Genomic DNA, 27,116 nt, shown 5'->3' with positions numbered 1-27,116 from the left:
AAGTACTGACTAGATGATCGGTCCTGTTTTTGAATTAATCCCAGAAATACTCTTAGCTGTGTTCCTTTGCAAGTAGATGTAAATTAATTGTTTTAAGACATTTACCTGTAATTAAGAGACAGGGGTGAAATGACTGTATTTGTGTGCCTGTAACACCTTTCTTTCCTGTAATATTGGTCCTGGTAGCAGTTGAATAAATATCTCCTTAATCAAAAGGTTTTTGCTGTTAGCCTGGTCTCTGTCCCCATCTCCTCTTTCACCCTCATTAAAACTATGTAAAAACTTGCTGGAACTATGTAAAACTTGCTAAATCCTCAGGAATATCACACCTTGGCCAACCTGAGCCACAGTAACCCCAACCTTATGTGTGATATAATTTTGGACTGTTTGTAGAGGGGATGCCATTCTTCTCCAGCCAAAATGCAAACCCTTAAAAGAGATGTTTCTTTTTGGTTCGGGGGTTTCTCTTGCCTACTTGCCAGCAGGGGAGGGAACTCTCTTGCAACAGAAAAATAAAGATCTGCCTTGCTTTCACTGCCTCCTGCCTCCATCCATTCATCTCTGACCGATCATGGACTTAGGGGACTCAGTCCCTTGGGGAGTTGGGCAGCAAAAGCCACCCACCCCTATTTTTTCTATCTTCTTCTTCTTCTTTGGCGATCACTCGCAGCTGAGTAAGATTGTCTTCCATAAACACAATCATCATCAGACCTTTTATTGGCATCACATACAAACTTCCAAAACAAATCAATACAGAATTACCACTTCCCCAGTGGCACAAAACATTTGCTAAAAGAAAGGAGGCAGAGCAGTCTATTGTCACATCTCTTGGTCTCCAGGGAGATCAGACGTCTGCAGTGTATTTCGACGACAAAAAACCAAGTAGAGATATTTAGCCACTAACTTGGTGAGCTCCTGATCATTCCCCAGTAATAGAAAATGAATGACCTCCAACTCTGGTTTCCATTTGGGGATGCAGAGTTGATCTAGAAATTGCTGACAGAGATCAGCATAAAGTTTACAATTAAGAACCATATATGTAACGATTTTAACAATGAACAGTTCCACCTTTTCTCTGTCCTCCAACAGCATTTCTCTGTCTTCTCCGTGCAAGGGACATACTACTGTACAGTGGTACCTCGGGTTAAGTACTTAATTTGTTCCGGAGGTCCGTACTTAACCTGAAACTGTTCTTAACCTGAAGCACTACTTTAGCTAATGGGGCTTCCTGCTGCTGCCGTGCCGCCAGAGCACGATTTCTGTTCTCATCCTGAAGCAAAGCTCTTAACCTGAAGCACTATTTCTGGGTTAGCGGAGTCTGTAACCTGAAGCGTCTGTAACCTGAAGCATATGTGTAGTAAAGTTAGTGTTTGTGTAGAAACCATTCTTTGGTCAAGCAACGAGAGTGAGGCCTTGTGGGTAACCAGCAAGCCACAAGGACCAAGGGAAATAAGTTCTGTCCCTTTAACCCCAGACTAACAGGCTCCCAGGGTGTGAAAGGTTTATTATGGGAAAGGAAAACCCTTGATTTAATGGAAGGTTTAGCACCTGGGTCCGAAGTTATCTGCATTCCCTTAGTGATCTTATCTGGCCTGATTGCTTAGGAATGTACATCTGTAGACACCCCTCGGAAGGGAGGAACCCTTTGATTTAGGCTCTGGGTTTTTAATTGACCCAGCTGCTAGAAGTTAGATTGATTGGCTTGCAAGCCGGTCATTGGAGAATTTGAAAAATAAAGAGTTATGATTGGCTTTGGGGGTTCCGACCCACGTGGAAACTGGGGATAAGAGATCTTGGGAATGGCTGGCAAAGCGTGTTCTGCAATCCGCAAGTCGCCTGGCTGCTGAAATTCCATCTAAGTGGCTGTCCTTACATCCTTTGTGATGGAGAACTGCGAAAGCTTTTGAATGCGGACTTGAAAGGACTCTAACTATTCTCTCTTTGTTTCGATGTGAGTATGTAAGTTAGTTAGACTTTGCAATGTTCTTATTTTCTTGCCTGTAACAAATAAGAGAAGTGCCTGCTATTTTAGCATGTTTTCTTATGTTCTTTTAAAACAAATTTTAAAGAAAGAAACTGTTTTTGGTTTGTGTGCCTTTCCGGGGGAATAGCTAATTCCTAGCCTTACGCTTAGTTACGCTCTACCGTAGAATTTCTGTCTGCAGGTCTGTGGATACAGCCTGTGGAGGGGGGATAACCAGCAATACCAGGGCACAGCCTTCTCCCTGGGTTGTGGCTCTGGGTTCCCCGGAACAAAGGGAGTGGTGGCAGCTCTACCGGTGTTATTTTGTCCTGTTTTGTAAAAAGTAAGCACGCCTGCCAGTCCTGCTCAAGAAACCTAGTCTGGCCAGGGAGCAGAGACCGGTGAGGGAGGAGCAAGCGACTGGGGGCGAAGCTTTACCACATGGTGGCAGCGGTGGGATCGGACTTCCCTGCGGAAAGGCACTTTGATTTTTTAAAATTGGCACGTATCTCTTGTGGGTTACAAGTGGTTTATTATTTTTGGATAGAGATAGTTAGGAGATGGAGCAGGCCGCAACTTCGCAAGATTGTACCATGAACACAGTAGACCAGTGGGGATTGGTGGGAGGAGGCAATTCCCTTCCTGTGGAGACCAATCCCCCCCAAGCTTTAAGCCCCAGTGCGGAATCCGCTTCCTGGTTTTCGGAAGACCCTGATTCAGGGGGAGAGCTGGTGGATACCAGTGAGTTAAGTACTGTCCGGAAGGGCCAGCGACAGTCCTGTATTGTGGAAAACACAAGGGGCACGCCAGTTATTCAACCTCGTGAGGAAGGAGCCGAGATGGCCTCTACATATCCGAGGGGGAATTGTCTTGTTTACACAGAGCCTAAAGAGATGGATTTCTCAGAGGGTCTTGATGTGGAGTGGATACGAGATCCGGTGGGTGGTGGATTCCGTTGCCGAGAGAAGTATCCAAAGATGGGTCTATCCCGATGGGTCCGAGAGTCAGCCAGATGGCGTATGACTACCAAGATCTGCTGCAACAGCTACAAGAGGTGATGGTGGGAGACTGCAGCCGAGAGGCGTGTGCGCCGGACGTCCGCCGGATGGTAAGACAGCATTCGTTCAGTCCGGGGAAGGTCTACTCGCCTGTCAGAGCTCAAGGGGCGCGCGTGCCAGTGCGACGGTACGGGGCAGAGGAGGAGGAGGAGTTTTTTCAGAGACCCAAGCGTGGATACGCGACGGCAGCTGAACAGCTACGCCCCGAGGGGCAGATGCCTCAAAACCTTGCACCGAGGTATGAACTTGTTCCCATGAGGGGGGGAAACCAACGTCAACAGTCCCCTCCAGGACTGACTTTGAGTACTCTTAATTGGAGGGTGTTCCCGAAATATCAGCCCCCCACTGACGTTCTGAGTTATCTGACTCTTTTTGAAGTAACTTGCAAAGACATGGGAGTTACCCCAGATTTGTACATGGCTGTCTTGCGTCCCCTAGTTTGTGGAGACCTGGCAGAACTTATGGGTCATCTTCCCACACACGAACTTAATGACTATGAACGTTTCAAAAAGTTAGTCATGCAGAGGCATGGGCTGCACCCCGAAAATTATCGAAAGGCTTTTCGAAAAGTGGAGAAGTTGGGGCTCAGTGACAATATTGCGGTTTTCTCAGCAAAAATGGCTCAAAACTTTGAACTGTGGCTTGCAGCCGAGGGGGTGAGGGACTTTGAAGGGATTAAACAGCTTTTCCTAATTGAGCAACTGATGCGTTCCCTGCCCTCAGAAATTGCTAGTCTGGTTGCGGACCAAAAGCCACGAACCCTAACGGAAGCCACCACCTTTGCTGAGTCGTTTAGGCTTAACCGCGCCCATCTGACAAACAAGGGGCCAAGTAGTGCGTACAAACCAGCAGCTTCGATGGGACGGTCGGCTCCCCCCATTAAAGAACAGAGCAAAGGTTTCCCTCCGCCTGAAAAAGACTCTGCTACGGCAGGTGGGGAATGCCAACAAAGGTCCGTATAGTTAAAGCCATGGTTTTCCCAGTAGTGATGTATGGAAGTGAGAGCTGGACCATAAAGAAGGCTGATCGCCGAAGAATTGATGCTTTTGAATTATGGTGCTGGAGGAGACTCTTGAGAGTCCCATGGACTGCAAGAAGATCAAACGCATCCATTCTTAAGGAAATTAGCCCTGAGTGCTCACTGGAAGGACAGATCATGAAGCTGAGGCTCCAATACTTTGGCCACCTCATGAGAAGAGAAGACTCCCTGGAAAAGACCCTGATGTTGGGAAAGATGGAGGGCACAAGGAGAAGGGGACGACAGAGGACAAGATGGTTGGACAGTGTTCTAGAAGCTACAAACATGAGTCTGACCAAACTGCGGGAAGACAGGAGTGCCTGGCGTGCTCTGGTCCATGGGGTTCACGAAGAATCGGACATGACTAAATGACTAAACAACAACAACCCCTTTAGAAATAGCTTGCCTCATTTCCTTATACAGTGGTACCTCAGGTTAAGTACTTAATTCATTCTGGAGGTCTGTTCTTAACCTGAAGCTGTTCTTAATCTGAAGCACCACTTTAGCTAATGGGGCCTCCTCCTGCTGCTGCGCCGCCGGAGCACGATTTCTGTTCTCATCCTGAAGCAAAGTTCTTAACCTGAAGCACTATTTCTGGGTTAGCGGAGTCTGTAACCTGAAGCGTCTGTAACCTGAAGCATATGTAACCCGAGGTACCACTGTAGACCAGAGTTCTCCAAACCTGGGTCTCCAGCTGTTTTTGGACTACAACTCCCATCATCCCCAGCTAGCAGGACTGGCAATCAGGGATGGGAATTGTAGTCCAAAATCAGCTGGAGACCCAAGTTTGGGGAACTCTGGTCTATAAGGAAATGAGGCAAGCTATTTCTAAATGGGTTAAAGTGACTTAATTCTAAACATGATCATAATCAGGCACGTTGATGAACTTTTGCGAACATATTGTTTAGGATTTGCATAGGATTCCGCTGAATTTGCTCTATCGCCTTTTCTAATGCTGCTGGCTGACTTTTTAATTTTTTTATTATTATTAAAGATTTATTGGTTTACAAATGTCTCTTCTTTCAATTTACATCTTCTACAGATCAGTTTCATTTGTTGAGATATCAGTGTTACATTAGGAAGAAAAGGGGGAAAGAGGTGGAGGGGGGAATGGTGAGTGGGGTGGGGTGGGGTGGGGTGGCAACACTCATATTCTTCTACTTAGTGTATGTGTGGGGTTTTGTGTCAGTGTCACTTGTGTGGGTTCTCTTTACTATTCACTTATATTCCTTTGGTGGTGAGAGAGGTTGGGGGTGGCCTAGGGGGTGGGTGGTTGTCTTTGATTGGCTGTAATGAAATTTGTTTTCTTGTGTGAGTGGTGTGTGAGTGTTTGGATCAGGTTAGACAGATTGATTCATATCCTGTTGGTGGGTTGCCGGCTGACATTATGAGATTGTTTGTGAGACTTTGGTATTGCAGGAGAGCATAAGAAATGGCCTCCATCTGTGTACACTTGCTGTCTTGAAGAAAGCAGTGCTTTGAATGGACATCGAATTCCGAACTGAATCAGACTTATTCCAAAGAGGGGCAAAGCAACTCTGGACCAGTTTGAAGTGGGTCAGATTGATCCAGGGTGGTTTGGACTGATCTGCATCTCAAAACAAGCTAGAGCAGGCATAGGGAAACTCCGGCCCGCCAGATGTTTTGGAACTACAATTCCCATCATCCCCAGCTAACCGGACCAGTGGTCAGGGATGCTGGGAATTGTTGTCTCAAAACACCTGGAGGGCCGGAGTTTGCCTATGCCTGAGCTAGAGGCAGGGACTGATGGAGGAGTGGGGAGACAGCCCTACCCTTCCCGTGAGTGGCACTCACAGCATCAGTACATGTCCCCGTCCCAATATTATCATCATTATTATTAGAAAATAAAATAGAAAAGTTCTGGGGAAATGGTTGTCCCTCAACAAATATCAAATAAACACCAAGCACTTATTCCACCAGATGGCAGCAGGTTGCCACATATACACACACACGTCTCTTTTCTTTCTTTATATAATTTTTATTAATTTTTACATATTAGTTATCATTCATACAACAGAACTTCACATCATACAATCTATGGTCTTCCATCAGCCCCTCTGATGGTCTTCCGTTCTTATCACTTATTCTGCATTTCTTAAATTCCTATTGCCTTTAATTATCTTAACTAACAGACCCCCTCGTTACCTGTTTTTTTTGCAATATTTCAAGTAGTCCATCTTACAAAACTTCTCGCAAACCTACAAGTGTAATATGATCATCACAATTACTCTCCAAATAGTCCGTAAATTTATGCCAGTCTTCTGTGAAACTCTGGTCCCGCAGCTTTCGAATTCTTCCTGTTAATTTATATAATTCTGCATAGTCCATCAGTTTCATCCTCCATTCTTCTTTTGTCGGTAATTCTTCTTGTTTCCAATTTTGTGCCAATAATATTCTTGCTGCCACGCACAAGTCTCTTTTCATGTTTATTGTTGCTTTAATGAACATACAGAATGAAGGTACTTCTGTTTCGTGTTTGCAGCAGTGGTGAAGTGGGACCTTTGACCTGCGAGTTAATCACCAGCATTCTCTTGGTTCCATCCCTGCCTCCTAAAGCTTTCTCAGACAACACCCACCCACGGTTTGGAGACCTTGCTTCGGGACTTACAGAAACTTGCCTTCCTCCTCCAGGCTGAGCTCTCTCAGGTGTGGCTCAGTATCCCCATTTGCAGGCAGCACGGCTCTGATCTCCCTTTCAATGGCCTGCGCTCTGGCCTCCAGCCCTCTCTCAAACTCTGCCTTCTTCTCCAGCACCAGCTCCTTCACCGCTTTCCGTGCCGCGTCGCAGCCTTCAGCTAACGCGGCTCGCTCGGCAGCCAGGCTTGGTTGGTCAGCTTCCATGGCCAGGAGGCGGCCTAAACTGCTCACACGCTCCATAAGGTACTTCTCTGACACCAGGGTGTAAGTCTCGGAAATCATGCCTACCAGCTGGGCCATGCTGGAGGCATTAAAAACATGCCCGTAAACCAGGTCAGCTGTGAAGGCTTTGGATGAGTAGCTGGAGATCTTCTGGGCTCCATCCACAGTGTCGGAAAATTCTTTCACGCTCCAGACCAAGCAGGAATCAATTAAGTTGGAGATCATTTGGAAAAACCTCACCATCTTCTCCCATTGCTCCTTCACCCGCCCCAGGGCTTCCAGGCCCTTGATGAGCATTTTTCTGGCCGTGTCAAAGTCCACCTCCTTAACTTGATAGCCTCTCATGGTGCAGAGAATCTCCGCCAATTCCTCGTTCTGCTTCTTGAAGTTTTCAAAGCTCCTCTGATACTCCTCCCTCGTGGCCTTCAGAGTCTCTCGGCTCTGCTGTACTTTCAGACGGGCATTTTCCACCCCTGAGCTTGCTGCTTCCCCCATCTTGGACACGTTGGGTGGTTTGGGGGAAAAGGCCGGAGACCGAGTGTAGGCCTTGCTATAGGAGTCGAACTCCAAGGCCTTCTTGTGGAGTTGGTGTATCCCATCCAGCAAACTCTTCCCCACAGAACCAATGCCACCCACCGCCAAAGCCACCTTCTCCAACTGTTGGCAAATATCCAACCCACCTTGGCAAATCTCCTGGGCTTTGACTTTGGGGTCGCACCCTTCCTCTTTCTCAATGGAGTCTCTCAGCCTCTGTAGGTTCTTCTTCACCCACTCCGTTTTGACCTCCCCACTCTTCTCATCAACAATCATAGATGCCTTAAGGCCTCCATGTTCATCCAAGACGTTCTTCAAGCTGGTAGCAAACGTTAACAGCTCAGCAGACTTGGAGCAGATGACACTAGCTGATATAAATGGAAACATCCTGGCCAGTCCCTCCCCACTGCCCATGCCAGCTACTTCTCCCAGACTCCCCTGCCTCCCTGCTGCCATCCGTGTAAACTCAACCGAAAAAGCACTAAGGGTCTGAGTGAGGGTGGTGACCAGCTCCATTCCCACTGCATCCCAGCCTGTTGGGATGGATTCCATGGCTTTCTTGTACTGTTGGAAGGACTCTTCCACATGCTCCCTCATCTGGTGGTGGTACCTTTCAGCCATCTCCTTGGCCACCTTGGCTGACTTTTCTCTGATCTTGGCTTGTTCCAGAGCTGTCTGCACTTCCTCCAGCTCCTTCTCGTAGCCCTGCTTGGCGTTGAGACAAGCCTCGAGGAGTTCCTGGATGAGGTTGATCACATCGGTGAACTTGGCCCTCACCGCCTTGGCCAGCCCACCACACTGCTCTGTCGCCGCCTGGAGGTTCCTCAACTGGTTAGGAAGCAAGGCGGTGACCACCTCGGCCTCCTGGATGAGAGTCCGCACAATCGTTTTCATCTGTTCCGGAATGCCGTTTGCCAGCAGCCTGATTTGGTCCATGTTGACGTGAGCCTCGTTGAAGGCGGTCCAGCCTCGGTTGCTGACTTGGCACAAAGAAGCCTTGAAGGATTCTGGGTACTTGAGGTGCTGGAAGCCTCCCTCTGGGGGAAGCAGGTTGATGGAGAAATCTCCCTGCCCTGTGGAGATGAAGATCAGCTCCCCCAAGATAGCAATGGAGATGGGCGCTGGCATGAGAAACTCTTCCCAGTTGGCGTACGGTTTCATGAGAAGCTCGGTTTCTTTGTGTACGTCATGTCCTTTGCTGAGGGTCTCCACAGCCTTGACCAAACCATGTGGTTTTCCTTCTGGTGATGCCATTGTGCGGAGCCTGGGGGACAAAAGTGACATGTCATTCGGGAAAGAGGACCTTGAGAACAAGCCCACCACATTTAATTTTTTCACTCACTCACTCACAAACATTACTCTTTTAACCAAACAGATCCACCTAAAAACTGGAGCCTGAGTCACAAGGGGCAGTCACCTGACTAGTGATAGGTCTCATAAAACCAACAAATTCCTCACCAAGTGTAGGTTGTTGAGACAAGCAAAATCTTGATACTATAGGGAACCAGAAGTTGTAAGTCTCTGAGCATATTCTTGTCAACGTGTACCTGAAGCTGCAAGATTGTAACTCTATCCATTTGCCAGAAATAATGCTTAGGGGTTGTATGAGCCAGAAAACTGGTACCATGAATTGGTTTCGTGAACAAACACAAGGGGCCATGATTCTAAGATTGGTAGGCCATTTCCCTTCCCCTTGAGAGACGGCCAGCAGATGGCTTCTTCTGCCTAGACTCCCAACAGCTGCAATTCTACAGATCTGATTTGTGGTAGGTCATCTGATACCATCTGCATCCATGGGCAATACTGATTATATATAAACCATCCTCCCCCAACTTGGTGTCCTTCACATATTTTGGACTACAACTCCCATCATGCCTCATCACTGGCCATGCTGGCAGGGCTGACAGGAGCTGGAATCCAACAACATCTGGAAGGTACCAGTTTGTCATAGGCTACACATACTTGAGCCTTGGAGACTCCCAAGTCAGATCAGAGCATAGTGAGAGTTGGGTTCTTTAGAACAAAGGTGGGGAGAAAGTAGATTGGTATCTACTAGTAGATCTCTGGGAGATTTCCAGCGGGTAAGCAACTCCTGTTTAACAAGAGCAGCATCAAAATGATTCTTCTCCTTGCCACCACAATTAGACTGCTGAAAGGAAGAAAACTTAGGTGTGGATTTTTATGTGGAAAGTTTGTGAGCATAGCTCAGTTCTGGCACTCAAAACAAGTCAATGTGCTCAGCAGCAGCAGCTCACAGCTAGGGATGGATAGATTTGCAAATTGCAATTCTCTCATTTGTCCAACCTTAGATTTGGTCCTCCAATTTCTGCAGCAAATTTGCAACTTTGGAAAAGTCTCCTGAAAATCCACAGCATTTTAGTGGCAATTTCTCCTAATACAGTGGTACGTCGGGTTAAGAGCTTAATTCGTTCTGGAGGTCTGTTCTTAACCTGAAACTGTTCTTAACCTGAGATACCACTTTAGCTAATGGGGCCTCCCACTGCTGCTACGCCACCAGCGCACAATTTCTATTCTCATCCTGAGGTAAAGTTCTTAACCTGAGGTACTATTTCTGGGTTAGCGGAGTCTGTAACCTAAAGTGTCTGTAACCTGAGGTACCACTGTACGCTATAATGCGATCACGAATGTAATCTTCACAAATATATGCATTTTCATGTCCACTTGATATTAAAACATAAATTCCTGTACACAATTCCTGCTTGGGTGGAGAAGGGCACTGCAAAATTCAGAGAAGTGCATACAGTGGTACCTCAGATTACATACGCTTCAGGTTACAGACTCCGCTAACCCAGAAATAGTGCTTCAGGTTAAGAACTTTGCTTCAGGATAAGAACAGAAATCGGACTCCGGTGGCACAGCAGCAGCAGGAAGCCCCATTAGCTAAAGTGGTGCTTCAGGTTAAGAACAGTTTCAGGTTAAGAACGGACCTCTAGAACGAATTAAGTACTTAACCTGAGGTATCACTGTATTTTGAATGGTGGCGTGTTTTGGAAAGTGCCAATTTGGTAGGTTTGCCTTCAAAAGCCAATGTAATCTCTCACATCCCTAATCACAGGGGAACACGTTCTTTAGTTCTAAGCATATGTTGTTTTGCATCTTGGTCTGTTTTGTGGCTCTTTGAGTTCCAGTAAAAAACAAGCAAGGTCCTGCAAAGTTGATGCCTGCCCTCCCTTGCTATGGATGGTACTTGCTCTCTAAAGGCAGCATAGGAGGCCAGAATGTCAGGATTTTCTTAAAACCTAGCGGCGTCTGTGAGTTACAGCTGGGGGTGGAAGAGGCCACTGGCCGCAGTCTCTGGATTCTCTTGGAAGGTAGCAGATGTTGAAGCTACAGCCAAATAACTTAGAATCAGGAGGATTCTAGAAGAGAGAGTTATAGGAAAGAGACCAGGCAGGAAAGTCTTGGGGCGGCCTAATGGGTTAGCTAGATGGAAGAAATGATACTGAAAGTCAGGGTTTCCGTGTTCTCTGAAATGGCAAGAAGATGTAGCAATTCATGGAAATGAATGGATTTCACAGCTTCGTGCAAGGAATCTGAAATGCGCCTACTTTTAGCTTACTGAGTCAATTTGCCATTTGACTGACTGGTTTATGGGCTCAAACAACTCTGTTGAAACATAATTTGCCGCCCTCAGTTTTTGTTATCCTTCTTCAAGGACTGACAGCCTTGGATTGCCTTTGGGTTTACAAAAACACACAAGCTGTTAATCAATCAATCACTCCTGGTAACAACAAACCGGGTCTGAGTTGGGAAAGGGCAGGGGGAACGGATGGAAAAAGCAGATAGCCATAAAAGTGGATAGGTTTATTAGCCCTTGCTTAACATTCCCTCGTAAAAGGCTCGGAAAGCCTTCCTCTCTTTTGAGGCTATAAAACATTATCTTGCAGATAGGAATAGTTCCAAACATGTAGCCTATTAGTTAAGAGTGATGTGTCCTCAATCAAACAATTAGTTTGGATTCATAATATTGAAGAAGAAAAAAGAACTACGAAATTCGCAAGTTCATGTAACACAATTTAAAACTACAAAACTTAAAAAAATTAAATTGCATTGGCACTTTAATATAGGTCAATATCAGTCCCTTCATATGATGCAAACACCAGCTGATAACCATTTGCCCTGAGTGCATTCCTGTGCATATCTCTCTCAGGGTTTACACACTTTTCTTCTCGTCCCACTGCTTTTACCTGGGGAAAACTGCTTTTTTACACCGAATTGGAGCAAACGGCAATGGGTTTTTCCGCAGATTGAGGTTTGTTCTGATTAAAAGCTAAAGAGCAGTTCAAGTGGGAAACTTCCCAGACCTGTGCTTTGCAGGGAGAAAGGTCAAGCAAAGGACAAGCAGAGCGGTCGGTGGGCTGTTTGTCCTTTTCATTTTTTCCGTTACAAAACATGTTGCACAAATGTGTGAACTTTCAAATTGTCTACTTCAAAAAAAATACAGTACACCCCACCAGGTGCGGGTGGGGGCAAGCTACTTGTCACCTCCCTAGCTCTGCTGCTTACAGAATTCCTACTCTGCGTATACACCAGACATTCAAAGCACATTTTCCCCACACACATTCTGAGAATTGTAGCTTACCCCTCACCAGTGGCGTAGCGTGGGTTGTCAGCACCCGGGGCAAGGCAAGTAATTTGCGCCCCCTAACCCGTGGATTTGCGCCCCCTAACCCTAACCCCCAGATGTTGCGCCCGGTGCGGCCGGCCCCCCCTGCACCCCCCACGCTACGCCACTGCCCCTCACAGAACTACAACTCCCAGTGCCATTAACAAACTACAGTTTGCGGGATTCTTGGGAGGGGCAAATGTGCCCTGAACGTGCCTTAAAGGTCTGGTGTGGATGCAGCCCTGATTCCTAGCATTCAGCCCCTTACCCTGATTCATTGGAATCTACTTCCTTTCCCCCAATAAAACTAGGAATCTGTTGTTCTGTTGAGGCAGCCAATGCTCTCAGTGCTGCCCTTGTGGAACTCAGCAGAGAGAAGGATGTGAGCAAAACCGCCTGTCAATACTGTGGCTCCACCTACTGTTGTTTTCCTCTTTTTGTCTTCTGCAGATAGGCATCAGTCACTACTGTGTTGACCCCTTATTCCGCTACTGAAGGGTGTCTAATGATGGCTAATTTTTTCCATGATCTTCCCCATACGCTATTCCTTTTCTTACCCTCCCTTTCGTAAGCTTACTTATTAGTGCTGTTCTCTTTTTTAATAATAATAATAATAATAATAATAATAATAATAATAATAATAATATAATTTTTATTGGTTTTACAAATTCGTTCACATAAATAAAATGGTTGCAAATATCAAAATTAAAACAAGATTCTTCCGAATCTCAGGACTTCCCTCCTCCCCTCAGTGGGTTCTTAAAATACCTTTGTCAACTGCATACAGTGGTACCTCGGGTTACAGACGCTTCGGGTTACTTTGCTTCAGGATGAGAACAGAAATTGCGCCGCGGCGCCGCGGCAGCAGCAGCGGGAGGCCCCATTAGCTAAAGTGGTGCTTCAGGTTAAGAACAGTTTCAGGTTAAGAACGGACCTCCTGAACGAATTAAGTTCTTAACCCGAGGTACCACTGTATTATAAGTTCATCGAAATTACAGTCCTCCGTTATGTCCAAAGTCTCTGTTACATTGCAAGAGTTATTAAAAGCCTGCCAAAAAGTCCAAGTTTTTACAGTGTTCTTTTAGACATAATCTACATTTCTCCCAATCTCTATTGAGGTTTTCTGCTTTTTAGTAATGTTCTCCATCCAGCCCCCACGCTGCTCCATTAAAATCCCAAGGCCCACAATTTTGTAGCGCCTCAATAGTCCTCCTCGCCACCCTGTTCCACTAATTTTTACAGTAAAATGAGCCGCCAGTGCTAAAATCTCCAGGGATCCCCTATTGCATCAAAGCTCACTCACCTTTCGTCGAGCCAAAAGGCAATGGTGCGGTGTGCTCAGGTCTCAACTTAGGGCCCCATAAATAGGCTGCGGGTATGTTAAGCCACATACCCCAAGTATTTCGAAAGACCGGGCTTCACATGGACATAAATCCTAGTTCCTCCCAAGTTGATGTTTAAACCCTTGGGCTGGGTGCTGAGGAATGGGGAGAGCCGCCGCGTCTGCATTCTACATTCCGATTGGCTTACCATCCCTGTTATTTGCAGGTGGTCCTGGAAAGCAAAGTGTAGATTTGGAAGCACGGACGAGATCCAGAGCAAACGAAGGTTACGCAAGTGGCAGCTTCCAACAAGGTAAGTCTCTACAGCAAAGGAAAAGTTGGATGGCTGTCAGTGGCAAAGCTGCAGGCTCCGGCACGGGGGGGGGGGGAGAACAGGCGGGGGCATGGCTGGCGCGTCCTGGGGGTGTGGCACACCGCCTGCGGGGGCATGGCATGCGTCCTGTGGGCATGGTGCCCGGCGCGGTGGGGGGTTGCGCAGCGCATGTCGGGGGCGGCCACGATAGCACCCCCCTCCCTGGTGGTGCCAGAGGCGATGCGCTCTCCCCACCCCCCGGTTCCTCCGCCAGGGTGGGCAGTAACATTGAGTTTCTGGCAGCAAATGAAAAACATATACAGTGGTGCCTCAGGTTACATATGCTTCAGGTTACAGACTCCGCGAACCCAGAAATAGTGCTTCAGGTTAAGAACTTTATGTCAGGATGAGAACAGAAATTGTGCGGCGGCAGCGGGAGGCCCCATTAGCTAAAGTGGTACCTCAGGTTAAGAACAGTTTCAGGTTAAGAACGGACCTCCAGAACGAATTAAGTTTGTAACCCGAGGTACCACTGTACAGTGGTACCTCTGGTTGCGAATGGGATCCCTTCCGGAGGCCCATTCGCAACATGAAAGAAACGCAACCCGCAGCGGCGCGTCTGCGCATACGTGGGTTGTGATTCGCCGCTTCTGCGCATGCGCGTGGCATCATTTTGTGCGTCTGCACATGCGCGAGCGGTGAAACCCGGAAGTAACCCTTTCCGGTACTTCCGGGTCGCCGCGGGACACAACCTGAAAAAACGTAACATGAAGCAAATGTAACATGAGGTATGACTGTACAGTGGTACCTCGAGTTAAGTACTTAATTCGTTCTGGAGATCCATTCTTAACCTGAAACTGTTCTTAACCTGAAGCACCACTTTAGCTAATGGGGCCTCCTGCTGCTGCCGCGCCGTCAGAGCACGATTTCTGTTCTCATTCTGAAGCAAAGTTCTTAACCCGAGGTAATATTTCTGGGTTAGCGGAGTCTGTAACCTGAAGGGTATGTAACCCGAGGCACCACTGTATGTTTCATGCCAGATGACTTCTATTTGTCGGTAGCAAATATAATGGGGCAGGGACCACAGGTCACTGATTTTGAAAGGAGGAATTGAGTTTGAATGCAGAAATTCCAAGATTCAATCCTTGGCATCTTTGCTTGAAGATGAAAGGGAGTGGAATTGATCGGGGCAGCCGCTGGCTACCAGTCAGAGTAGACAATACTGAAGTGAATGAACAAATAGTCTGAGCTGGTATATGCAAGTTTCCAAATAATGCAGAATGTTTTTTTCAGGCAGGACAGATCTAACAAAAAAATAATGGGTATGTTCAGCCTTACAAGACTTGCCAATAATGTTACAGTGGTACCTCGGGTCAAGAACTTAATTCGTTCTGGAGGTCCATTCTTAACCTGAAACTGTTCTTAACCTGAGGTACCACTTTAGCTAATGGGGCCTCCCGCTGCCACTGTGCTGCTGCCACACAATTTCTGTTCTCATCCTGAGGTAAAGTTCTTAACCTGAGATATTATTTCTGGGTTAGCAGAGTCTGTAACCTGAAGCATCTGTAACCTGAAGTGTCTGTAACCCGAAGTGTCTGTAACTCGAGGTACCACTGTACATGAAGTCAGAATGTATTTTAGAGCAAACTGGGGAAGGGGAGAGATAAACAAGCTCGTGGCTAAACTGGTGACTGGTAGCGAAGAGGGCGTAATTTGCTCAGTTCCGCCTAATATGTACACAAACCAAAACAGAGCTAGCTAGCCTTTTAAATTCATATTTCTCCAAATACTGCCATGCAGTTCCTTGACCCAAAAATGGGTACCAAAAACAAACAAAAAAGCATGTGTTAGGGGAAAGTGCACATGAAAATGACTATATTGCTCAATGTAATGTACAAAAATGCATTGTTTTAGAGGGAATTCCTTGTAAGGTGTTACATCAGGCAATGTTATTCTGCTCAGAAATGCACAAAATTATGTACAATGGTGTACATAAATTAGGTGAAATGCGCATGAGGAGGTGAACAAATTTTAATGCACTGTTGTTGTTTTTTTAAAAAATGGAAACAAATGCAGTAACTAAGGCATTTCAGTGCTAAATAAAAGATTGATTTTAGAAAGCATGGTGAAAGAAGAAAAAACAATTACAGTGGTACCTTGGGTTAAGTACTTAATTCGTTCCGGAGGTCTGTTCTTAACCTGAAACTGTTCTTAACCTGAAGCACCACTTTAGCTAATGGGGCCTCCCGCTGTCGCTGCACGATTTCTATTCTCATCCTGAAGCTAAGTTCTTAACCTGAGGTACTATTTCTGAGTTAGCGGAGTCTGTAACCTGAAGTGTTTGTAACCTGAAGCGTATGCAACCCGAGGTACCACTGTATAGTAAAACATGTAGAAGAGGATAGGTTCCGCTGCCTGATATATCACTTTACTCGTCAAAACCACACCGTAGAAAGGTAGTGCAATCTTGTCTGTTCTTTCAGCACAAAAAAGGCCGGTTTTCTGCAGACTGAGAAGGATGTGGAACCACAGTAAGTCCATGATTTGATCACAGGGGTCGGCAAAGTTTTTGTGGCTTGGGCCAGTTCACGGTCTCGCAGATGCCGTGGCGGGCCGGAGTGCGTGCGCACACATGCGCAAACGCTATTTCCGGGGCTCCTTCCGGCGTGGAGAGGTGCGCAGCTTCCCATTGGCTGCTGGAGTTTCCTGCAACCAATGGGAAGCCGGCCAGCGTCGTGAAAGGCAGTCTCCTCTCTGCTCTGCACCGGTTTAGCGCGGCGCACGGGAGCCAACTTAAGCAGGTGGCGGGGGTCCCTGAGCGGGCGGTAGGGGTCCATGGGCCAGTTAAACGACCCCCACAGGCTGCTTATGGCCTATGGGCCTTAGGTTGCTGACGTCTGATTGATGGCATCATGCAGAGGCCCAGTAAAATGTGAGTGTGTGAAGCATGCCAGTGATGGGGTCCAGGACACCAAAGAGCTACTTTGGCCGGTTACAAACAGATGATTAACTTGCCACTCCAGTTCCCCTTTCGGACCACATTTCATAAAGACAGCTATGGTCCTCAGGTGGGTCTTGTCTTGACTTCTGACCTGATATCCTTGGACAATGGGCTTGCATTCCTGCGTGGGGTGGTAAGAGAGGACCCTCTGCCTTAATCTGAGCAAACACAAGCCTTTGTGCCATATAAATGGTCTCCTCTCAATTCTAGTCAGGGTTCCTCTGTAGCTGTTGGACTACATTATCCCCATAATTCCTGGCCATTGTTTATGTTTGAGGGTAAAGGGCCTTCTCGGCAGCGGCACCTGCCATGTGGAACGCCCTCCCGTCAGATGTCATATACAGTGGTACCTCGGGTTAAGTGCATAATTCGTTCTGGAGGTCCGTTCTTATCCTGAAACTTTTCTTAACCTGAAGCACCACTTTAGCTAATGGGGCCTCCCGCTACTGCCGCGCCGCCGGAGCACGATTTCTGTTCTCATCCTGAAGCAAAGTTCTTAACCCGAGGTACTATTTCTGGGTTAGCAGAGTCTGTAACCTGAAGCATATGTAACTCGAGGTACCACTGTGTGTGTGTGTGTGTGTGTGTGTGTGTGTGTGTGTATACACACACACACACACACACACACACATATATATATATATATATACATACACCGGTATATATAATTTTAACATATCAGTTCCAGCAGGCATACAACATATCTTCTCATCTTATACAATATTTTAGACTTCCGTCAACACCTCTGATGATATTCCATTCTTTATCACTTATTCTGCATTTCTTAATAATAATTCTCTTCGTAGTCTTTCTTGCAGTATTTCACATAATCCACCTTACAAAACTTCTTGCAGTCCCCTCCCGTCAGATGTCAAGGAAATAAACAACAACTATTATTATTATTATTTATAGAATTTATATATTTATGTATATCACAGAACAAAATCAAAATATAAAACCACAAAATATATAATCAAAATAAAATAAAACATCCCAATAATGCCCCCCCCCAAAACCCACATTTTAAAAGGGCATATCTGATTTTAGAAGACACCTGAAGGCAAGGCAAGTTTTTAATGTTTGATGTCTTACTGTGCTTAATGTTTTCATTTGTTGGAAGCCGCCCAGAGTGGCTGGGGCAACCCAGTCAGATAGGTGGCTTTATTATTATTATTATTATTATTATTATTATTATTATTATTATTAGTGCTGATGGGAATCATAGTCCAATTTTGGGAATGAACCACACTTGCATTTGACATCTCCCTCCCAATGAACCCCCCACAGTCCAGGCATATGATGCAACTTTTATTTTAACCCACCAAGTTGACCCACCTGCCTGGTTCTACACCTCTACATTTTATTGCCCCTCAGGGCCTTTTTTAGTTTATTCCTTATCGGTAGGATGGCCATTTGTCTCTATTACTTGACTAAAAGGAATGTGGAGGCCACTGCCTCAGGGCGGTTGGTGCATCTTTGCTGATCTCAGGAGAAATTTTCTTGCGTACAGAAACCAAGCCCTCCTTCCAGCACAGTGAGGAGGGAATTCCCCCTGCCAAGGGTGAGAATTAAGGCGGTTCATGAGAGAGGAAGAGGATTCCTTGGCTATGAGAGTTGATATTATCTTAGGGTCATTTTTTTACGGGCCCATGTTGCAATTCAGGATGAACTGAGGCTTACGATGAGTTCCTCCAAGCACGTTCCAAGTTATTGTGTTTGGGCCAATGGGTTTCACTGACCCAAGCCAAGAAGAAAACTAGTGAATGAGCCATGTCCTGTTGCTGCATCCACACTGGGTCGTTTCTGCTTTGATCAGTGACGCTCAAGGACGTACAACATAATGCACCAATAACTCGATCCTATGCATGTTTATTTTAATGTTAATCCAATTTGTATACAATCGTACCTCAGACGTCGAGCAGAATCCGTTCCGGAAATCTGTTTGACTTCCAAAACGTTTGGAAACCAAGGCGTGGCTTCTGATTGGCTGCAGGAAGCTCCTGCAGCCAATCAGAAGCCTCGTCGGACGTTCGGGTTCCAAAGAACATTCGCAAACCGGAACACTCTGTGTGGCGTCTGTGGCGTTCGGGAGCCAAAACGTTCAACTCGCAAGGCATTCAGGATCCAAGGTACGACTGTACTGCCTTTCTTTATAACTTATAATTATACTCAAGCAATGACTAAATATCCAACAACAGCAAAAATCACATTATTCTCCTATAACAGAGAAATCCTAACTCTGACCAGAAAGCAGCAGCTTCCTATGTTTGTTCCTGGGACAATAAAAATGCAAGTACTGTAATAAAACTTTTGGGAGACGAGCTAGGGAGTGGCATCTCTCTGGGTGGTGGTCATTTCGGGATTAGGGATGCGCATTTTTCTTTCACAGTTAATGTGAAGAACTGGTGTGATCTAGAATAAGGGGTCAGCAAACTTTTTCAGCAGGGGGCTGGTCCACTGTCCCTCAGACCTTGTGGGGGGCCGGACTATATTTTTTTTGGGGGGGAGAACAAATTCCTATGCCCCACAAATAACCCAGAGATGCATTTTAAATAAAAGGACACATTCTACTCATGTAAAAACACGCTGATTCCCGGACTGTCTGCGGGCTGGATTTAGAAGGTGATTGGGCTGGATCTGGCCCCCAGGCCTTAGTTTGCCTACCCCTGATCTAGAATAGGTAAAGATAAAGGGATCCCTGACTATTAGGTCCAGTCGTGACCGACTCTGGGGTTGCGGCGCTCATCTCGCTTTATTGGCCGAGGGAGCCAGTGTACAGCTTCCGGGTCATGTGGCCAGCATGACTAAGCCGCTTCTGGCGAACCAGAGCAGCGCACGGAAATGCCGTTTACCTTCCCGCCGGAGCGGTACCTATTTATCTACTTGCACTTTAACGTGCTTTCGAACTGCCAGGTTGGCAGGAGCTGGGGCCAAACAACGGGAGCTCACCCCGTCACGGGGATTCGAACCGCCAAGCTTCTGATTGGCAAGTCCTAGGCTCAGTGGTTTAACCCACAGCGCCACCCTCGTCCCATTGATCTAGAATAGGTGCTGCCTTATGTGTGGAGTAAAGCGAGGACATTTTCATAAATTGACAACGGTGTCCCAAATTGGCCTCCTTTCACTAAGTAATGAATCTGGCTTTCTGCATGAAGCTTGCTACACGAGTGTCCTTAATACGCTCTCCATTCCTGTTTCCCCTTCTAGCTCCCATCCAGCATGGCTCTTGTGCACGATACGACCTATAACTCCTCCATCAAGGAACACCTGGAGGCGGGAATGCAAGAGCTTGTTCTCCTCACTGGGCTTCTGCTCCTCCCGTGGTCAAATAAGGAGATGTGTGCTAAAACCCACAGCCAGGTCACCAAAGCATCGCATCGTTTTTCCGAGGCCGAACAGAGTCTCGAGTCTCGCCTGCAGCTACTCGATTCCCAGTCGGAGGCCCTGATAGCCATGAAGAAACTCATGCAAGATGACCTGCAGGAGAAGAAGGGGGACTTGGCGGACCTCGGAACCCAGATCGTTGCCCTCAAGGAAGCTGAGAAGAAGTCCCAGGAAATGCTGGAAACTGCGGAGTTGCATCTGGAACATACAGAGGAGCAGCTGAGACTGGCTCGTGAGGGAGTGGCAAGGAACCGTGTGGGCCGGGAAATCGGCCTCCGGATGATGGCCCTGCCAGGGCTTGGGTCGTTCATTGGTAGGTTATCCCCTGAGCCAGCAAGTCTTGAACCAGAAGTGGTACCTTCAAGATACCAGAACATCTCACCCCAACCCATTCCCTCAATACCCCCATGAAATATACTCGGAGTCGAGTGTGGATTTCATGCTCTTTATTCAGCTCATAGTAGTGAGGAATGAAAGTTCCCCCAAAATATCTGCTTTATATACATTATTTACACAATTGGCCGCACGTGATTGGCTAATTCCGGGATTCATAGAATCATAGAATCATAGAATCATAGAATCCTAGAGTTGGAAGAGACCACAAGGGCCATCGAGTCCAACCCCCTGCCAAGCAGGAAACACCATCAGAGCACTCCTGACATATGGTTGTCAAGCCTCTGCTTAAAGACCTCCAAAGTAGGAGACTCCACCACACTCCTTGGCAGCAAATTCCACTGTCAAACAGCTCTTACTGTCAGGAAGTTCTTCCTAATGTTTAGGTGGAATCTTCTTTCTTGTAGTTTGGATCCATTGCTCCGTGTCCGCTTCTCTGGAGCAGCAGAAAACAACCTTTCTCCCTCCTCTATGTGACATCCTTTTATATATTTGAACATGGCTATCATATCACCCCTTAACCTCCTCTTCTCCAGGCTAAACATGCCCAGCTCCCTTAGCCGTTCCTCATAAGGCATCGTTTCCAGGCCTTTGACCATTTTGGTTGCGCTCCTCTGGACACGTTCCAGTTTGTCAGTGTCCTTCTTGAACTGTGGTGCCCAGAACTGGACACAGTACTCCAGGTGAGGTCTGACCACAGCAGAATACAGTGGCACTATTACTTCCCTTGATCTAGATGCTATACTCCTATTGATGCAGCCCAGAATTGCATTGGCTTTTTTAGCTGCTGCGTCACACTGTTGGCTCATGTCAAGTTTGTGGTCAACCAAGACTCCTAGATCCTTTTCACATGTACTGCTCTCAAGCCAGGTGTCCCCCATCTTGTATTTGTGCCTCTCATTTTTTTTGCCCAAGTGCAATACTTTACATTTCTCCCTGTTAAAATTCATCTTGTTTGTTTTTGCCCAGTTCTCTAATCTGTCAAGGTCGTTTTGAAGTGTGATCCTGTCCTCTGGGGTGTTAGCCACCCCTCCCAGTTTGGTGTCATCTGCAAATTTGATCAGGATGCCCTTGAGTCCATCATCCAAGTCGTTGATAAAGATGTTGAATAAGACCGGGCCCAAGACAGAACCCTGTGGCACCCCACTAGTCACTCTTCTCCAGGATGAAGAGGAACCATTGATGAGCACTCTTTGGGTTCGGTCAGTCATCCAGTTACAAATCCACTGAGTAGTAGCATAGTCAAGACCACATTTTACCAGTTTCTTTACAAGAATATCATGGGGCACCTTGTCAAATGCCTTGCTGAAATCAAGGTAGGCTACATCCACTGCGTTCCCTTCATCTACCAGGCTTGTAATTCTGTCAAAAAACGAGATCAGGTTAGTCTGACATGACTTATTTTTCAGAAATCCATGCTGACTATTGGTGATCACAGCATTCCTTTCTAGGTGCACACAGACTGTTTGCTTAATGATCTGCTCCAGAATCTTCCCTGCTATTGATGTCAGACTGACTGGGCGGTAATTATTTGGGTCCTCTCTTTTCCCCTTTTTGAAAATAGGGACAACATTTGCCCTCCTCCAGTCTGCCGGGACTTCGCCTGTTCTCCAGGAATTCTCAAAGATGACTGTCAGTGGTTCTGAGATCACATCTGCCAGTTCTTTTAATACTCTTGGATGCAGTTCATCTGGCCCTGGAGACTTGAATACATCTAAACTGGCCAAGTATTCTTGTACTATCTCCTTAGTTATTCTGGGCTGTGTTTCCTTTGCTGAATCATTTGCTCCAAATTCTTCAGGTCGGGCATTGTTTTCCTTATCGGAGAAGACTGAGGCAAAGAAGGCATTGAGGAGTTCAGCCCTTTCTGTGTCCCCTGTTTGCATTTCACCATCTTCTCCTCTGAGTGACCCCACTGTTTCTTTGCTCTTCCTTTTGCTACGAACATACCCATAGAAGCCTTTTTTGTTGCTTTTAACCTCTCTAGCAAGCCTGAGTTCATTCTGTGCTTTAGCTTTTCTGACTTTGTGTCTACACGTGCTGGCTATTTGTTTGAATTCCTCTTTGGTGGTTTCCCCCCTTTTCCATTTTTTGTACACATCCTTTTTTAATCTTAACTCAGTTAAAAGTTCTTTAGATAGCCACCCTGGCTTCTTTAGGCACCTTCCATGTTTCCCTCTCATTGGTATTGCCTGACGTTGTACTTTTAGTATCTCCCTCTTAACAAACTCCCAGCCATCATGAACTCCCTTTCCTTTTAGTATTACTGTCCATGGGATCTCACCCAGCACTTCCCTAAGTTTTATGAAGTTGGCTTTCTTAAAGTCAAGAAATTGAGTCCTAGTATGCTTGGCTGCTCCTTTCCGCTGTATAGTAAACTTCAGAAGAGCATGATCACTCGCGCCTAATGATGCTTCCACTTCTACCCCACTAACCAGGTCATCAACATTGGTTAGGACCAGATCTAAAATGGCTGTTCCTCTTGTTGCTTCTCCCACTTTCTGGACAATGAAGTTGTCTGCAAGGCCAGTGAGGAATCTGTTTGACCTTATGCTCTTGGCTGAGTTTGACATCCAACAAATATCCGGGTAATTGAAGTCCCCCATTACTACTATCTCCCTTCCTTTTGCATGCTTGGCCATCTGTTCCAGGAAGGCATCATCTATGTCCTCCGTTTGGCTTGGGGATCTATAGTAAACTCCCACAATGAGGTCCCTGTTATTCTTCTCTCCCTTAATTTTGACCCAAATGCTCTCACTTTGGCTTTGATGTTCTAAATCTTGGATCTCTTCACAGGTATACACATCCCTGACATATAACGCCACTCCTCCTCCTTTCTTGTCTGGTCTGTTTCTCTGAAATAGATTGTATCCCCCCATTATTACATTCCAATCGTGGGACTTATCCCACCAGGTTTCAGTGATGCCTATTATGTCATATTTAGTTTGCTGTACCAAGAGCTCAAGCTTATCTTGTTTATTTCCCATGCTTTGCGCATTAGTGTACAGACATTGAAGTCCATTAATCATTCCCCCGTGTCTCTTATTTAAGGATTTTTTCCTCCCACCACTAGGTCTGCGTGCTGTTTGCTCCATTTGGTCTATGACATTTGGATGATCATCTTCATCAATTGATAGGCTCCTACCTTCAGGAGCACTGTCTCCCTCCCCCACATTAGTCAGTTTAAAGCCCTCCTGATGAGGTTTCTGAGATTTTTGGCAAAAACATTTCTCCCAACTGTTGTGAGGTGCAGCCCATCGCTTGCCAGAAGTCCATCTTCAAGAAACTGCAGTCCGTGATCTAAGAATCCAAACCGTTCCTGTTTACACCATCTGCGAAGCCAGCTGTTCACTTCCACTATTTTCCCCTCTCTCCCTGGGCCACGTCGTTCAACTGGGAGGAGAGATGAGATGACAATTTGTGCATTTAGTTGCTTCAATTTCCTGCCGAGAGCCTCGTAGTCTCTTTTGATCTTCTGGAGGCTATTGCTTGCAGTGTCATTGGTTCCCACATGAACCAAGAGGAAGGGGTATTTGTCAGTGGGTTTTATGATTCCTTGCAGTCGTTCAGTCGTTCAGTCGTTCAGATTCTCCTGTAGGCCAATCAGGTTGCAGATTCACTTCCACCTGGAGTTGGATTGGGTGGCTCCTGCGGACCAGTCATACTGCTGCATTGTTCTAGGACCAATCAGACTGCTGCATTTTGGATCCCATTGTTCTAGGACCAATCAGACTGCTGCATTTTGGATCCTATTCAACTCAGTACATAACACCCCAGATGAAATTATCACTGATTTGTCTTTTCTTTTAGGGGCTGGCATGGCTATTGGTTACCAGGCAGCCTTGGACTCAGCGGAGAAACTAGTAATTGAGGCACAACAGGCTGTGGACCTCTGCACAGCAGAAGTGGCTGGCTGCAGTGACAAGATTGCACGCCTCTCCCAAAAGGAGCAGAAGGTGCAAACTGGAATCAACTCCGCAAATCAAAGGATCCCCCAGATTGAAGCCCAGTGTGGTGAGCTGCTTGCTCTCCAGAGGGAGGTGACAGTGCAGCAGTCCTGGATCAGAAACTGTCTTTCCCTGTTGGATCTATTGGCAGGCAAGATTCACGCAGCTGAAGTCATGTCCAGCTACGCCTGCGTCCCTGAGTTGCTGGTGGATGTCTTGGAGGAAATCGCAGTCGTGGTGGGAGGGAAGGATGGAGCAGCATTCCAGGCTGATAAGGAACTCCAGGCCTCCGTTCTGGAAATCAACAAAGCTGTGAATTCTCTGAGAGCCAGGGCGGGAAAGAATGTGCCCACTGATGATTAACCTCTCCGTGGACTCTCCGATCAAAATGATTTTAAACAGTACTGCTCTGTACCTGTTTTCGCATTCCATTTCTCCATTTCTGTACTAGACCCGTACCTAAATGCTGCTTACCTACACAATTTGTAAGGGTTTTGGTGGCAGGATTTTGTATTGGAGTAAACAAAGTCCAATAACTTTACTAGGTCATGCTGTATTTTAAAAGTATGCAAATGCTGATGTCCCGAAAAAATTCTGGATACTGTATTGAGTGTGAAAAGCAACTGTCTTTTGTGTATTGATCCTATATATTTCGGCTCACAGCAGTTCTCAGGACGAGTATTTTACTGCCCTTTTGTGAGGGTGATGTAAAAAGGTAAAGGTACCCCTGCCCGTATGGGCCAGTCTTGACGGACTCTAGGGTTGTGCGCTCATCTCACTCTAGAGGCCGGGAGCCAGCGCTGTCCGCAGACACTTCCAGGTCACGTGGCCAGCGTGATGAAGCTACTCTGGCGAACCAGAGCCGCACATGGAAACGCCGTTTACCTTCCCCCTAGTAAGCGGTCCCTATTTATCTACTTGCACCCGGGGGTGCTTTCGAACTGCTAGGTTGGCAGGTGCTGGGACCGAGCAACGGGAGCGCACCCCGCCGCGGGGATTCGAACCGCCGACCATGCAATTGGCAAGTCCTAGGCGCTGAGATTTAACCCACAGTGCCACCCGCGTCCCTGAGGGTGATGACTGAGAGCCTTTGTATCTGACTTGGATGTAGGGAGTGAGGTGGGGTGGCTATTTGCAGTGCTTTTGTCAGCCAGCACCAGAAACAAGACCCAGCCTTTCCCTCCTGCCTATGAAGACCTATGTACAGTAATCGACCTGTTGTGTTAAATCCAGGCTATGTTTCCTGCCCTTTATGAAATCAGTGGGAGTTTAGTTAGTCATAGGTGACTATCTTTTTTGCACTGGTTTTCAATGAGACCTGATTTAGTGTGGATCCAACCCCCTCTCAAAATAAGCTTTCTCCACAAAAGTGATGCCATTCCTCCCTGCTTGCTATGGAGAGAATATTGGATGCAATACACTTTGAGAGGCCTTCTTTAGCTCTGTATATGATGACAACAGTGCAGTATGTCCCACTGTATTTATTGGGGCTTACTCCCTAATACAGGGAGGCGGGTGGTGCTGTGGTATAAACCACTGAACCTAGGGCTTGCCGATCGGAAGGTCGGAGGTTCAAATCCCTGCGACGGAGTGAGCTCCTGTTGTTCGGTCCCAGCTCCTGCCCACCTAGCAGTTTGAAAGCACGTCAAAGTGCAAGTAGATAAATAGGTACCGCTCCAGCGGGAAGGTAAACGGCGTTTCTGTGCGCTGCTCTGGGTCGCCAGAAGCGGCTTAGTCATGCTGGCCACATGACCCGGAAGCCGTACGCCGGCTCCCTCGGCCAATAAAGCGAGATGAGCGCCGCAACCCCAGAGTCGGTCAGGGGTACCTTTACCTTACTCCCTAATATAAGTGTTTATATTGTAGCCTCACATAACTATGATTCTGTAATCTTTAAGTAAGAAACCTGACTCACACATTTTCTAGGGGTCAGAGGAGCGGTTAGATTAGAAATGCCATTTTGTCCTTATTTTGATATGTCTCAAATGATTATGGTTTTGCTAAGAAACATTTTACTTTTAGTTAATGGTTCAAAATTCTTGCCATCCAAAATTCTTGCGGCAGGCTATATACTGCATACAAAGGAGCAGGAAATAGGCAGTGGGTCAGAGAACCTCTGCAATTGTTAAGCTGATAGAAAAGGTGTGCATAAAGACTCAGATCAACAAATCCCGGATTGTGTTTGGTGTGGATGCTCAAGAGAAACTTCCATCTGCCTGAGTAGAAATTCAAGGTGCTGTGTACAAAACCTGTTTTATATACATTATTAAACCAAATAATAATAAAAAACTTTACCAAAAAAAGGGAGCAGTTTAGACATATTTGCAAGATGGGCAAATCCTGCAGCCAATGGTCAATGAAAGGGACGGGGAGAAAGAGAGAAAGAATCCCATTTAAAAAAATAAAAAATAAAATTTGAGATACAGATAACAAGCTGTGGAACTGTCAGAGCCATTGACGTCCGATCGCGGAGCTTCCTGATTGGGTAGTTCAGAAATGGGGCGTGTCCACACCCTTCAGCCCCTCCTTCCTCGCTATTGGGCCGGCCGTTCTCTCCTTATCCAGGGTATTAGCAGCGGTTGCCGAGATACCGTTAGCAGCATCTCCAACGCTCAGCAAGGCGATCTGTCACTTAACGCCACGCCGTCCTCTGATTGGCTGATTTCACGAGGGGCG

At 46.6% G+C, this 27,116-nt stretch overlaps 2 protein-coding genes across 4 annotated transcripts; one reads left to right on the top strand and one right to left on the bottom strand.

Moving 5' to 3' along the window:
- Window positions 1-6,017: 6,017 nt before the first annotated feature.
- On the bottom strand, window positions 6,018-13,463 carry LOC308580543 (uncharacterized protein). Its single transcript, XM_081182351.1, has 2 exons — window positions 13,384-13,463; window positions 6,018-8,717 (listed from the first exon to the last, which is right to left on the bottom strand). The coding sequence occupies exon 2, from the start codon at window positions 8,705-8,707 to the stop codon at window positions 6,665-6,667; it is 2,043 nt and encodes a 680-aa protein (XP_081038477.1). The 5' UTR covers window positions 8,708-8,717; window positions 13,384-13,463; the 3' UTR covers window positions 6,018-6,664.
- A 112-nt stretch (window positions 13,464-13,575) lies between these two features.
- Window positions 13,576-26,768, top strand: LOC308581016 (uncharacterized protein). Of its 3 annotated transcripts, none has more exons than XM_081183445.1 (3): window positions 13,576-13,715; window positions 19,924-20,413; window positions 24,304-26,768. In XM_081183445.1, exons 2-3 carry the CDS (start codon window positions 19,936-19,938, stop codon window positions 24,801-24,803), a joined length of 978 nt encoding a protein of 325 aa, XP_081039571.1. In that variant the 5' UTR covers window positions 13,576-13,715; window positions 19,924-19,935; the 3' UTR covers window positions 24,804-26,768. The 3 variants fall into 3 exon arrangements, with proteins under 3 accessions (XP_081039571.1, XP_081039573.1, XP_081039572.1); XM_081183447.1 differs by lacking the exon at window positions 13,576-13,715 and adding an exon at window positions 14,998-15,037; XM_081183446.1 differs by lacking the exon at window positions 13,576-13,715 and adding an exon at window positions 17,146-17,222.
- The last annotated feature ends 348 nt before the right edge of the window (window positions 26,769-27,116 follow it).

The sequence above is a fragment of the Podarcis bocagei genome (assembly GCF_964188305.1).
Source record: "Podarcis bocagei genome assembly, chromosome: 2".
Classification (NCBI taxonomy): Eukaryota; Metazoa; Chordata; class Lepidosauria; order Squamata; family Lacertidae; genus Podarcis; species Podarcis bocagei.
Note: the sequence above shows the minus strand (reverse complement) of the source record. Positions and strands in the feature narration are given on the sequence as shown.

Bases quoted from the DNA above. Each gene is read 5' to 3' on its own strand.
- LOC308581016 (XM_081183445.1), top strand. From the start codon at position 19,936: ATGGCTCTTGTGCACGATACGACCTATAACTCCTCCATCAAGGAACAC. The intron at 20,414-24,303 runs GTAGGTTATCCC...CTTTTCTTTTAG, and splicing joins AGGGCTTGGGTCGTTCATTG to GGGCTGGCATGGCTATTGGT.
- LOC308580543 (XM_081182351.1), bottom strand. From the start codon at position 8,707: ATGGCATCACCAGAAGGAAAACCACATGGTTTGGTCAAGGCTGTGGAG.